Source organism: Prinia subflava, chromosome Z (genome assembly GCF_021018805.1).
Source record: "Prinia subflava isolate CZ2003 ecotype Zambia chromosome Z, Cam_Psub_1.2, whole genome shotgun sequence".
Lineage (NCBI taxonomy): Eukaryota > Metazoa > Chordata > Aves > Passeriformes > Cisticolidae > Prinia > Prinia subflava.
The window spans coordinates 88,313,681-88,326,454 of NC_086283.1; the positions used below are offsets into that span (position 1 = coordinate 88,313,681).

Here is a 12,774-nt window from a genome sequence, read left to right on the forward strand (position 1 = left end):
TTAAATTAAAATAAGCTTTTTTCTTCACTGAAACATGCCACATATAGTAGAAAAGAATTCACATGTATAGAATACTCAAGTCAGTGTGAGAATTCAAATTTTGAAAATAGAAATATTAAGCTTAATGACATGCATCAAGGCATGGAAGTTTGCTCTTTAGAATAAAATTTACTTTGGTTTCAGTCCAAGGTAAGGAAGTAGGCTGAGGTAGATAGAGATATTAGAAATTGAGAGATTCTAAAAATATATAAACTAGCGTATAATAAACATCAATATCATGTAGTGTAATGATATGAAATACCCTGAAAGGTATTTAAACCACTTAAAAACAATCCTTTGTCTTGTTTGGTTTTGGATACAAACATATATGAAATAATAAGACTGGACCAGACAGCTCTGTGAAGTGGTCAAATGCAGACAGGAGGAACTGGATTTTGCTGCTTAACAAAATTCTTCAATGCTGGTATTTTTGAAAATCACTTAATTGTTTACCATTGGAATAGAGCTATATCTTAGCAATACAAAGTAAAAAAAGAAGAAATACTAGAGAATAGGAACTCACAATAAACTTTACAGCACAAATTTAAAATACAACTACTCATGCTTGCTTAAAATCAATTTAGTTTGTTCATCAATTTAGGATTCTATTGATCTCATGGAAGGCAATATAAAACACACAGTATGTTACTGATTTGAACAGACTGTGCTTTTTAATTTACAATGACCTAAAATGTGATTAATGAACATTACTTCCATGTCAATGGTGCCTTGAAATCTCAACTCTCACACACAAGTTCAGAGGTACATCTTTTGGGATTGGCACACACGGTAAGATAAAATGAATATACTATAGAATGCACTCTCCTTAAGTTACACTAACAGCTATTTGTAATTCTCCCCCAGGATACATAAAAACAAACTTAACTTTCAAATATTTGCAGTCATAATGTATTGCTGATAAATGGTAACAGCTTACATGAGAGTTTTTTGGGGAAATGAATTTCTCTCATCTGCAGAGAAAACACATCTTAGGAACTGCTTGTGTAAATCAGGTAGCTTCCTTGAATTTCTAAGTGTTCTTATTAACAGAATTACTTGGGCAGCTTTTTTTCCACCTCCCCATACTTAGTGCATATCACTTCTGGGCTCAGAATAAAGAAAAGAGATAAGCAAACAGTTCTTTTATGGCACAGCAAAACTTGCTCAGCAACACAGATATTGGAAGGAAAAAAAAATCATGGTTTTATTTTTTTATATATTTTCTTCAATTTATTAATAATCTTTTATATTTGTTTATTTATGGCTTTGAGCAAAGACAAAAAAAATCTAACTCATCCCTGATCATACAATTATTATAAGAACCAGATCTATAGTCTTCCCAGCAGCAGTAAGATCCAACCTTTTTCATTAATACATTTCATCTTGTACAGATGTGAGATTTCATACTTATGGGCCTACTTATGTACAGAGAAAATAGGTCACTTCTGAAACTAGCAATGGACCTTTATATTACAGGAATGTGAGTCATTTGTTTCTTAATCTAAGTATATATACATTCATACATACATATATATACGTATATAATTTTATACCCTGTACCATTTTTTTTTAATTAACATACAAATCCTAGATATTGTCCACTCTATTACAAAGTCATTAAAAATTATTTATGGTTTCACTGAAAGACCATGTGAATTAATATTTCTTCATAGTGCTTAAAATAAAATAAAAATATATATAAAAATATTTTGCTACTAACCCCATTTCTCCTATTAAATGTAAACCTTAAACAGTTCTCAAGATCAGTATATGATCTTAATTAACTGACAGAATTTGTTAGCATTAAAATAATATAAGGGGTATTGTACTCATAAATAAATGGTCTTGCAGCGTATCCATAATGTTTGAGACACTTTTTTAAACAATCATTTCCCCATTTCCACTCCAGGTCACTTAAATTAATGGCAGCAGCATGTTAGTGGGTTAATTACATCGATCTTTACTGGTGAATGTGAGTCAGCAAAAAAAAAAAAAAAAAAAAAAAAAAAAGAAAAGAAAAAAAAAAAAAAAGAAGATTTTTAAAAATTTTATTTGATGTACCACTTTAGTAAAAGGTATAACAGGCAGCATGGGTTCAAGCTCTGTTAGCTTTAGAGTATTTACTTGGCTCTCAAGTACATCTGGATTCACTGCATTACGTAGTTTGTGATGTAATTTAATTTTTCCATGCATCGTTAAACTCAGCATTGAAGGGAAGAGAAAAACTCCTTTGCATCCACTTCCTTAACAGAGTCAGCTGGGTTTTAAGGAACAGAATATATGCTTGTATCATATCCATAATGCTGATTCTTCAGTGAGTTAAATTATGACACATTTAGTTTCAATCTCTATTTAATGTGACAAATCAGGCACAAACGATTACGAAATTTTTTTTCTTTTTTTTTTCGATAAGATAATGTGAAGGTTTGAGCAAACAAAACAAAATGTTCACAAAACAGTATGCTTTAACCCTGCTTTCTGTCACCATTTCCTTTCTGTTTTGAAGACATAAAAAATAATAAACCTCATACCTATGGGCTATGTTTGACACTACATGCCTTAGGATATACTAACCATTTAATTACAATATACACAGAGCAAATCGTGCATTTCCAGACAGACTTGATGCTATATTATATTTATTTTTGTAAATTAACACCACAGTCAACTACAAAACTACAGTGAAGACACAGAAAGCACCTGAAATTCTAAATCAAGCTGTGGTTTACAAATAATCCTTTAAATGAAAAACCTCACTTCTAGACTTAAACCAGAGATTTAAAGTCAGCATTATAGGAATTTTAAGGTAGACACAATTAATGAATGGTTATTATTTTCTAAGATACCGTAAAGCCTTTTCCTACTGACCAAACCTATTTTTATTGTCTTTTTTTTCCAAAGCATGCATGGAATATTCTCAGATGCTATTGAGGGCAAGAAGAAGAAAAGTGATGGTATTGGTGAAGTACAAGCGGTTTGCAGGATCAAGCGTACAATTTTGCATAAAACATTGCATGTAAAAGTAACACTGTAGGTTTTAAGCCATTGCATTACAATTTAACAGTTGTGTTGCACTTAGCTTTTAACAAATTTTAAAACCGTAAATTTTGAAGTGAAAAGCGGAACCTAAATTCCTAAACAAAGACCTTGCAATGGTACACCACACAGCAGCTATTTTTGCTTGGGTCTAAAAAGTTATTTACAGTGGCAATATTTAGTCTTTGAAAAGTCTTTAGCAGTGTGAAGATCAAAGTCCACCCAATTCTCTTAGACAACAGAGGGGTTGACATGCCATGAGGTTACAACCTACCCAGAGGAGTGCTAGTGCCTCCCTTTACACTGCAGGTGTTTGCAATATAATTCTTTTCCAATCTAAATCCAATGGATGGTGCTAACATATGAAATGCAATGTGAAATAACAACTGAATTCTTCATGAGAAATTAACAACGTATACACAATAAATGAAGTAACAAAGGTTTCAGAATATCACTCAAGTCAGTGCTATGTGTTAGATAAAATGATGGGTATTTTTTTTTTCTTTTTTTTTTTTTTTTTTCTTTTTTTAAATATACTTGTTTGAAGTTTGTCATTGTGTTGACAATTTCCCCATGAAAACAGCCAATCTCATAAACAGAGAAATCTGTTAGGCTGATTTTAAAGTCAACACATTAAAAATAAGTAATATTAGAGCTAAATTTAATCTTCTGTAATGGTTGTGAAAAAGGAAGACATGAACTCAAACAAGTTTAATTGCTTTCATATATATATATATATTTAGATATATATATATATAAAACTTTTACATTCGTTACATAGGGCAAAGCTGTCTAAATTATTTTTCTCATAGTAGACTGCTGGGGCACATTAGGAAACAGGCTAAAACAGTTCGGGGGATGGTGCTCGGTTTGTCGCAAGTCTGTTGCTCACAGTCACCAGGGATCATAAGTTTGAGGCGAACCGCGGTTTGTCTCCCTCGGGCTCTGTGCTTAAGACTGTGGAAGAATCCCTTTGCAGCGGGGCCGCGGGCGGCGCGGCGCCGCGGTTCGGGGGGATGGCTCCCGAGGACATCTGCCGGAACAGCGAGACCCGCTGCGGCACGGAGGCCCGGCCGGCCGGGGGCACGCCGGGGCCCGGGGCGGGCTGCGGGAGGGAGGCCAGGGACTCCCCCACGGTGGGGTGAGGCCTGGCGATCAGGGTGGAGATCTCGTGGGGCAGGGAGGGCTGCGAGGCCGAGAGCGGCCGCACCTCCCGCGTCAGGTTGGTGTTGTGGAGGGCCTGGGTGCTCTTGTGCACCTCGTTCTTCTGCGCGGCTCCCGGCGGCTGCTGTGCCGCCTGCGGCTGCTGCTGCTGCTGCTGCTGCTGCATGAGGGAGAGCTGCGAGGCGGTCGGCGAGGCGTACTGGAAAGTTCGGCCGGCCAGCGGGCTCTGTACCGGCGGGCTGCAGACGGCCGTGGTGTAGGAGCAGGGCGACAGGATGACAGCCTGCTGCGGCGGCTGCGTGCTGGGCGAGGGCGAGTGCAGGTTGGTGTGCGAGAGGCTGCTGCTGGTGTACACGGGAGGGGACTGCGTCCTGCCGCGCGACGCCGAGCCCGAGGTGCTGGAGTTGAGGGCCGGCATCTGCTGCAGGCTCACCGGGGCGATGGTCTGCACCATCTCCCTGTCGTGCTTCACGATCTGCTTCAAGATCTCATTCTCCTGGTTGTTGAAAACGCCGGTGTTGAGGTCCTTCTGGAACTTCTGCAGCAGGATCGAGTTCTTCTTCCCTACGGAGAGGCAGAAGAGTTAGTGAGAGCGAGGCGCACGGGCAAGCCCCGCTCGGGCTCTGTGTTTCAGCACCCATCGCTGAGGACGGTCTGTTGTAAACGCCTCAGCGGGTCGGGGTGTCTGAGCGGGCACCGCCCGGCCGCCAGCCCCCGGCAGGAGGGGCCGTGCCGCAGCTCCCCAGGGCTGGCTCGCATGCGGCCGGCACAGAGACCCGCCCGCACCGCGGGCCCTCGCAGCGCCGCGCTCCGACACCCGCCCTTCCTCTGCCTCCTCACTTGCAGTTTACTGTTACTGCTGCAATTACATCTTAGAACTGTAACTTCCTGAATAACTGTGAGAAAAAGCCATCGTGCTCTGCATCAACATCATCCTTCTCTCTCATTGCAAAACTGTCTGAATTTCCACTGAACAGTTACATATTTTAAAAGTACACCTGCCATCTAGCACATTTCTGGGAACTAGTTACTAGACATCAGTAACCATTGTTTTGAAGCGGTTGTGAACTAATATGAACTCATGGAAAAGGGGACACCTGCTTGCATAGTGAGGAGTGCTGTACACTGTGACCTGATGTCTGCTGGATGGCTCACAGTGTCTGTAAGATGTAGACACTATTCTTTCTGAGTCATCGGATGCTCAAGAACACAGTGGCACTCAACTGATCTTTTATTATTTTTTTTTCCGATAAACCACTGCACTTCAGATGGGATTGCTACTCCAAGAACAGACTGGAGCTTTACTGCTAATACTTTTCAAACACATGTTACTTAACAGTTGGACTGACTGCATTTCCAGAGAGTCTTGTGAGACAATTTGTAGGAGTTTAATGCATTGAGTTGATGTGGAGAAATCCTCAGACTGAAATTTTCTTGTGAACTTGAGGAAACACCACCAAACAAGATAAGTGATTTTTTTTTACGGCTGTGTTTTAAAATCAGTGTTGGCAATGATGATCAGAGTGCTATTCTCCTGACCAAAGACTTTATGCTTTGCCCAGTATGTCCTGCTGGGAGGTCCCAAATACTGGAACAGCAAGTTTACACCTCTTGTTTTGATAATCTGCCCTACCCTTCCGCCTTTCAGTTGCATGTTGTTGGACTGCTTTTCTGATTGCAGGGAGAAAATCTGATCAGTGCCAGTGTGCAGTCATCAAGGTTAGCAGTGCCCATGTTGTGAGCAAAATGAGAGCCCCGCTGCAAAGGATTAATTCACTTCAACAAACAACGGGTTTGTGAGTGCTGAGAGGCTTCAGCTCTTTCCAGCATTATAGATGTCATTTGTAAGCAATTTATTTAGGAAAATGTCATCTACTGCTCGTGACACAGCATAAATCCTATCAAGTGCTGAAGGCAGCAAAAGAAATCTAGAGGATTAATAAATAATACTAATGATAATTAAAGTATGAAAAATAATCCTCAGAGGAGTACAAGAGCTTTCTAAAACTTGGTGGTTTTATTATTTAAAAATGAGATTGCAAAATTCTTGTCTGCACACATGTGTTATTTATAGATCAAGAAAACATTTACTGCAGCATAACAGAAAAAAACTTTTAAAGAGGGGTATTTTATCATGCAGCTCAAAGGAAGGGAAATGCGGAAGGATTTTAAGAATTAATGATAAGCAAAAACAAATGAAATGAATACCTATCCTGTCGAGTCTGTCAATTGCCACTGTTTCGAAGGCCCTTCTCATCATGGGGTACTCTTCCAGGACCTCGTTGAAGTTGTCCACCGAGAGGGAGTACAGGCGACAGTACGTGTCTGCTCGCACGCTGGCCGTGCGGCGGCCCTTGGTCAGGAGGCAGATCTCTGCGGACAGAAAAATTCAGCACACACTGAAAACAAAGAAGGCACTGAACCACGCGAAACTTTAGGGTTAGAAATCGCCTCTGTGCTAACAAGTAGTAATTTAGTACTCAACAGCAATTTTTCTATTTCTGCTTACATATAAGGTTGCAGGGACAATTTTGAAGGTATTTGATTCTATTTTTGCTACTCTTAAAAAAAAATTCATGTCCTTTAAGAGCCCTGCCTATAGGTTTTCTCTGTATGAACTCTGATTTTAAGCCTTTTTAAAAGAGTGCTTCAAGTTCTAAGAAATGATCCATCAGCTGTCAAACACAGCTTGATGACTTTGATGAATCCCAGTTCTGAATTAACCCAAGTGATTCCATTGATTTTCTTTTAAATATACAGCTGCCATAGAGCACCTATCCCTTTAATCATTCACTAGATTTACTAAATGAATGCAATACATGATATCATGATGTAATATTTGAATATAAGAGCTGTTCTGAGAAAAAAAATACTTGAAGCATAAACATGCCTTCTATTTCCTTGGTGTTTATGTCCTAGGTATTTGGGAGAGAAAACTTAAAACTTTTGCCCTTTTTTCTCATTAGATTAAAAAATGGAATTCATATGATTAGTCCAGTAGCCTTTCTCTGCAAGTTCCCCCAACATGAATTCATTCTGGAACAGAGGAAACTGAAACTGTGCAAACTTTTGACTTCTAATTCTCCAACCTACAGTATCCAGGTGACTGCATAGAGGGCAAAATCAGTGTCTGAGGCTTGTAACAGCAAAACATGTGGGGTAGAATATTTATGTATTTAGATTACAATACAGAAAGTTAGAAAGTAATTCACAAAAAGTAATGTTTGAGTTGATACAATTTTCAAACCAGAGGCTAAGACCACACTTAGAAATATCAAGAATTCTTGATCTCAAGCATAATGAGAGATAGTTTTGCTGCTCAGTTCCAGCAGTCAAGGGCTGCGAGTTTGTACTTCAGATTTAGATACAAAAGTAGGAAACTGTCTCCTACCTTGCTTTTTTGCCCATTACATGCTCAATTTCAATCAAACTATCATTTTCAAGTGTGGAAAACCAAACAATAAATAATTCTGCAGACTTCAGTTCTACAAAGTACCAACCTAGTTCTTGATTTGGTTTTTTTTTTTTTTTTTGCTGTATGTCTTTAAGAACTGTATCTTTTATTAATCTAGAATATGAAGAGCCTTGATGTTTTTTGTCTTATACTTCTTGTTGTGGAATTTCAACATGCTACCTAACCCTGAAGGCTTCAGGGATAAGATGCTTAAATTACAGTGGATAAATCGAAGTCAATTAACATTGGACCAGTACTAGCACAGAATGTACTTAAACCCCAACAGCTTTGGGGAGAATTTATAAAGACTTCTGGGAGAGCAGAGTAGAGAATTTACAGAGAATACTAGTAAGAGACTTGACCTAAAGAGCCTCACAAAACTTGATGCCCATGAAATAATGACAGTTTACTGCAAAGAACCAGTCAGGTATAACAGAAGTCAGTCCTTTCCTTTTCTCACTCCTAGCTTAGCCTGACCTCTTCTCCTTAGATTGAACCCACTGCATTTTAGTTACAAGAAAACGACATTTTGCCCAAAGGGAGTAGTTAAATGCAGTCAATACCTGTTCCATTTCCTAAGATATTCTTTAGGTCTCACAAAGAATAGAGTTTTACAATGCATGGTTGAATTTAGAGAAACTGTCAGGAAAATCTGTGTGATTAATGATCACCTCTTGATTTTCAGCTTTCTTCAATTAAAACTGCTGCAAACAATACAAGACACATAAACAGTGTCTTCTGCTACTCTCCACAAATTCTTGAGTTTAAAAAGCATCAAATTTCCATCCAAAAACAAGCATCTCCTAAATCCCTATCATTCTGAAGAGTGCCAAAAAAATTAGAGAAAGCCAGTTTTCATCATTAATAATCTTGACCACTGTATTGTAAATTACTTAAACAAGAAAGATAGGAAGAAACCATAAGAAACAATGCTAGGTTTCATCACAGGACAATGGGAGTGTAGAATTCATGGATATTACTGCAACAAATAGAATTAATTTTTTTCTTCTTCTTTCATCTTATATTATTTTTGTCAAGTAAGGTGAAGAGAAAAAAAATCAGTGAAAATTATGGTATGCAGACTGTGTCAACCCACAACTTCTGGTTGAAGAATATATGTCTGGAAGGCTTTTAATATCTACCAGTTAGATAATATAATGAACAATGGATCAGAAAAGATTTGACAAATGTCCCAGTACCCAGAAACTGGTCAGGGAGTACTGCTGTGGAGCCTGTCTGCTCAGTAAGCAAGGATACCTTTGTGTTCTCAACTCCAGTTGAATGGCCTCATTCAAAAGACGAACTACAGTTTCCTTACAGGAAAAATACTCTGAATGAATACCCACATACTGCATTTCCAGTGGTGTTTCTGGACTGATGAGAACGATGTTGTAGTCACTGGCACATCATCTATATTACCTTGTTAGATATATCAATAGCATCATTTGTAGTCTGTTCATAAAACTAAAACAATTGCTAATTGTATGTGTTAATCTATCAGCTATTTGTTTGGACAGACCCTCAAGCATAATAAGAAATGATATATGAAATCTTCCTTACCTGGACCAGAGAGGAAGAACACAGAATATTGAAATTTGTTCCCATTAAACACTTGTATTCATTTAAATAAACCAAAGTGTTTGTTTTTCATGAAAAGAATAAAGCAATGAAAATAGCCATGACGTTTAAAATGAGCCTTAGTGGCATGAAGTGCACCAGGTGCCCTTAACTATTACGCTCTCCTTGATGTTCAATTGATTTAAATAGACTAGGAAATACAATAATAGCAGAGAAGTGTGTAGTGAAACACAAAAGGCATAGACTATTTTTAAACAGCTTGGATAAACAAGGTTCTCTATTAGCATAAAAATGAAATGTTGGCAGCATATTACTCACTAATATTACCATGTGCATTTGGCATGGTGCATTGCCTTCATGCTGACACTTTCAGTGTGTTAAATACTACTATCATTCCTTTCCAAACAAAAGAATGTCTTCAATTCCAATTAAAAATTATGTATTAGGCTACAATGAACCTGTAATTCAATTCTGAATGCAAATTTTACTTTAATTATTTAATCTCTGTGGACAACTGTTACCTAAAACAATATGAAACAAATGTCAATCACTGCCCTAATGAAAAGTGACTGTTTGAAAGCACTGAATGATGCTAAAAACATTCACTTGTTCTTACAGTCTATGTTTAATGCAAATGTAATGAATTCATTTGTGAAAATCATAGTTTGTAGTCTGCTAGGATCAGGTCTTTCCTACAAAAAAAAATAGAGCCCTCAAAAGAGTGTGGGCTCAAATATAATGTAGTTTCTGCTGTGAAGACTCTAACTAAAACGGGCACTGATAAAAGTTTAAACTAACCTTGTTCTGAAAGTTACAACAATCAAAACTGATGACCAACATATCATTTGCACACACAGATGGGATGTGGCTGAGTGATGGAGTTGCTAGTGCTGGTTTAACAGTCAGACACAATGATCCCAAGATCTTTTCAATCCAAATGGTTCTATGATTCCATGGCAGGATTTCAGCAAAAGCTGGATCAGGTTCAATTTTTGGAACATAATGAATTTCTAAAGGAGCTTGCCCGTATCAGTTTCTCATAAAACAGGAAATGCATAGATTGTATTTTACTATTGCATTAATATGACAGAACACTCTGCATAACAAATTCTACATATCTGAAAGACAGCAATAAGGAAGGGGGACTTCAGGAAAATCTGAATGAGGTAAGGTGAGTGACATAGCCCACAGGATGAATTTTAAAGAAGAGGCTTAATAGGCCTTTTGTAAGGATCAAGTTTTGATCCCAACTGAGACCAGGTTCATTATTCTTATGGACTGTACTGATATGCCACTGTAGGTGATCATTTTCCCCTCGTCTGTTGCTAGATGATGCCTAAACACTGTTTTCTTTGAGAAAATAAGTGCTGTTGATGGATGTGCATGTATGACACTGATCTCTTCTTTAGTCTTTTCTGAATGGGTATGTATCTACTGGCCATCCTAGCAATAATTTCTGGTTTCCATTTTATACAGAAAATTTTTATATAGGAAAATTCCTTTTTTATTCTGAGAAGCAGTACAGTTTATGTGAGTGTATACTTGTCCATTCATCATTATTTTACATCATCTATTCATTTTACATATAAATTAAATTCCAGATGTAATTTCTCAACCTCATATGTCACATTAACATTTGACTAGAGATTAAAACCTGCAGAAATTCAAATATCAATATAAAGTTGTCTTGCAGACAAAATGTGCTCACCAACAGTAAACTGTGTTGATAAAGGTAAGTTATGAGTCCAGTAATTAGCAAGTTCACTGAAGGACACCAAACCAGTCCTGTCTCCAGGACCATATTTCTTAGCTAAGGACATTATATTGTATAAACTTAAAAATTAATACAATTAATTATTATATGTGCATCTTTGCACATATACAATTATATGTATATACAATTTATATATACATATATAATGTATATATATATATACATATATACATAATACAATTAATTATTATATGTGCAAGGACACAAGTTCACTTTACTAGGTGCAGAAATCAAATTTGTAGTAATGAATTTATGAGTTGAACAGTATTTTAGCTATATAGTGTCTACATTAAAAGCAACTAAAAGCAGCTAGCAGTTTTTACGCATTTCTGTCCCCTTCCAAAACTGTGTGATTTCCCATCATCTGTCAGATTAAACATTACAGGATCTAGTGAGATGTCTTTCCAGCTGAGGACAGCTGACTACTACTTCAGTTCCTCAGCAGGAAACTTGCTCTTGTCACGGGCATATTGGTTGATGCACGTGTTGTCTGCTGTTCAGGCTGATTACTTCCAGCAGAAGAAAGTTGGAAAATCAAAGCAATTCAAAAGCTTGGGTCAGTCAGCCTAACAGACTTAGGAATGTTTTTTGACAACAGGATAGTGGATTAGAATACTGTTTATTTTATAGAGAGCAATGATTTACTAAACTTTTTACCATAGACAAAACTTGAATGTCCAAGTGCTCTTTCCATCCACCCACCTTGTAAGACTTCAGAGTAAGCTTCCCAGAACCACCATGTTTAGGCTATTCTTATTTTCTAATAGCTCTTCATAACAGCAACTCCTTGGCACACTACAAAGATCGATAGTTCTTCTTTCAAGCAGCTGAAGTTGTCCACTGAGCAGAAACTAGCTAATGGGCACTTTATTGGTGTGCCAGTCACAGCAAGGGACATCCAGCATGGGGCACTCTGTTCCCAGCTTTACAAAACATGGTATGAGTATGGTTGGGTTCTTTTTCCCTTTAGGAAAGGACTATAAACTTCAAGCAATTAAAAAAAAATCAATAGGCTTATAGGCATCCCATTCTTCCAGAAATGGAGTGATTTTCCAGTTCCATGTTGACTTAAGCATCTCCAATACAGAAAACAGGGAGAAGCTGTTTCTTCTGATAACATGTTACTTTAACATAAGCATCTGCACGTGTGTTTCTTATTTTTATTAAACTCTGTAAAACATTAAATTTATCTATATTTTTTCTTCATTCTTAATATGTTCTTTTTATCTTTCAGTATATTATTGCTAGTGTACACAATGGTAAACTCAGACATATGCTGCTTTTTTTTTTTATAGTTGCTAAAATAACTACCACCAGGTCTTACAATTACTCAGAATGTAGCTTGATGCAATTAAATGAATTTCAGTAACCTGTGTTCTAAAAAATTCAGTCCTACAATTAAGAAATCCTAAAATATAGTCACTGCTTGAAAGGAACATTTCTGGAGCAAGGGAGAGAACTTAAGGAGAAAGGAAAAGGAAGATAATTCCTGCCTTTTACTGCCAGATTTGTAGTCTGAAGTGTCTAAAAGGAAGCTATGCAAAACCTGCAGCTTTTGCCATCATGTTTACACTAAATATGGAATTGCAGACAAGTCAGTTTGAGTTAGACATACTGCCTGCATGACCTTATTTAAAATAAGACAGTAATAATAGACTGTTGAGTTGCTTTCAGATATCTGGGTTCATTAGTTGGAGAGATGGTTCATACAGTAGCCTGGGTACATTAC

The 12,774-nt window shown here is 37.4% G+C and overlaps 1 protein-coding gene across 1 annotated transcript in view; it reads right to left on the bottom strand.

Moving 5' to 3' along the window:
• Positions 1–1,367: 1,367 nt before the first annotated feature.
• Positions 1,368–12,774, bottom strand: part of HCN1 (hyperpolarization activated cyclic nucleotide gated potassium channel 1) — a 194,019-nt gene continuing 182,612 nt past the window's right edge. The window contains exons 7-8 of the mRNA XM_063422197.1: positions 6,448–6,612; positions 1,368–4,803 (exon numbers count right to left, since the gene is read on the bottom strand). Of these exons, the coding sequence (XP_063278267.1) occupies positions 3,980–4,803; positions 6,448–6,612 (989 nt within the window). The 3' untranslated portion in view covers positions 1,368–3,979. The remainder of the gene's footprint in view (positions 4,804–6,447; positions 6,613–12,774) is intronic.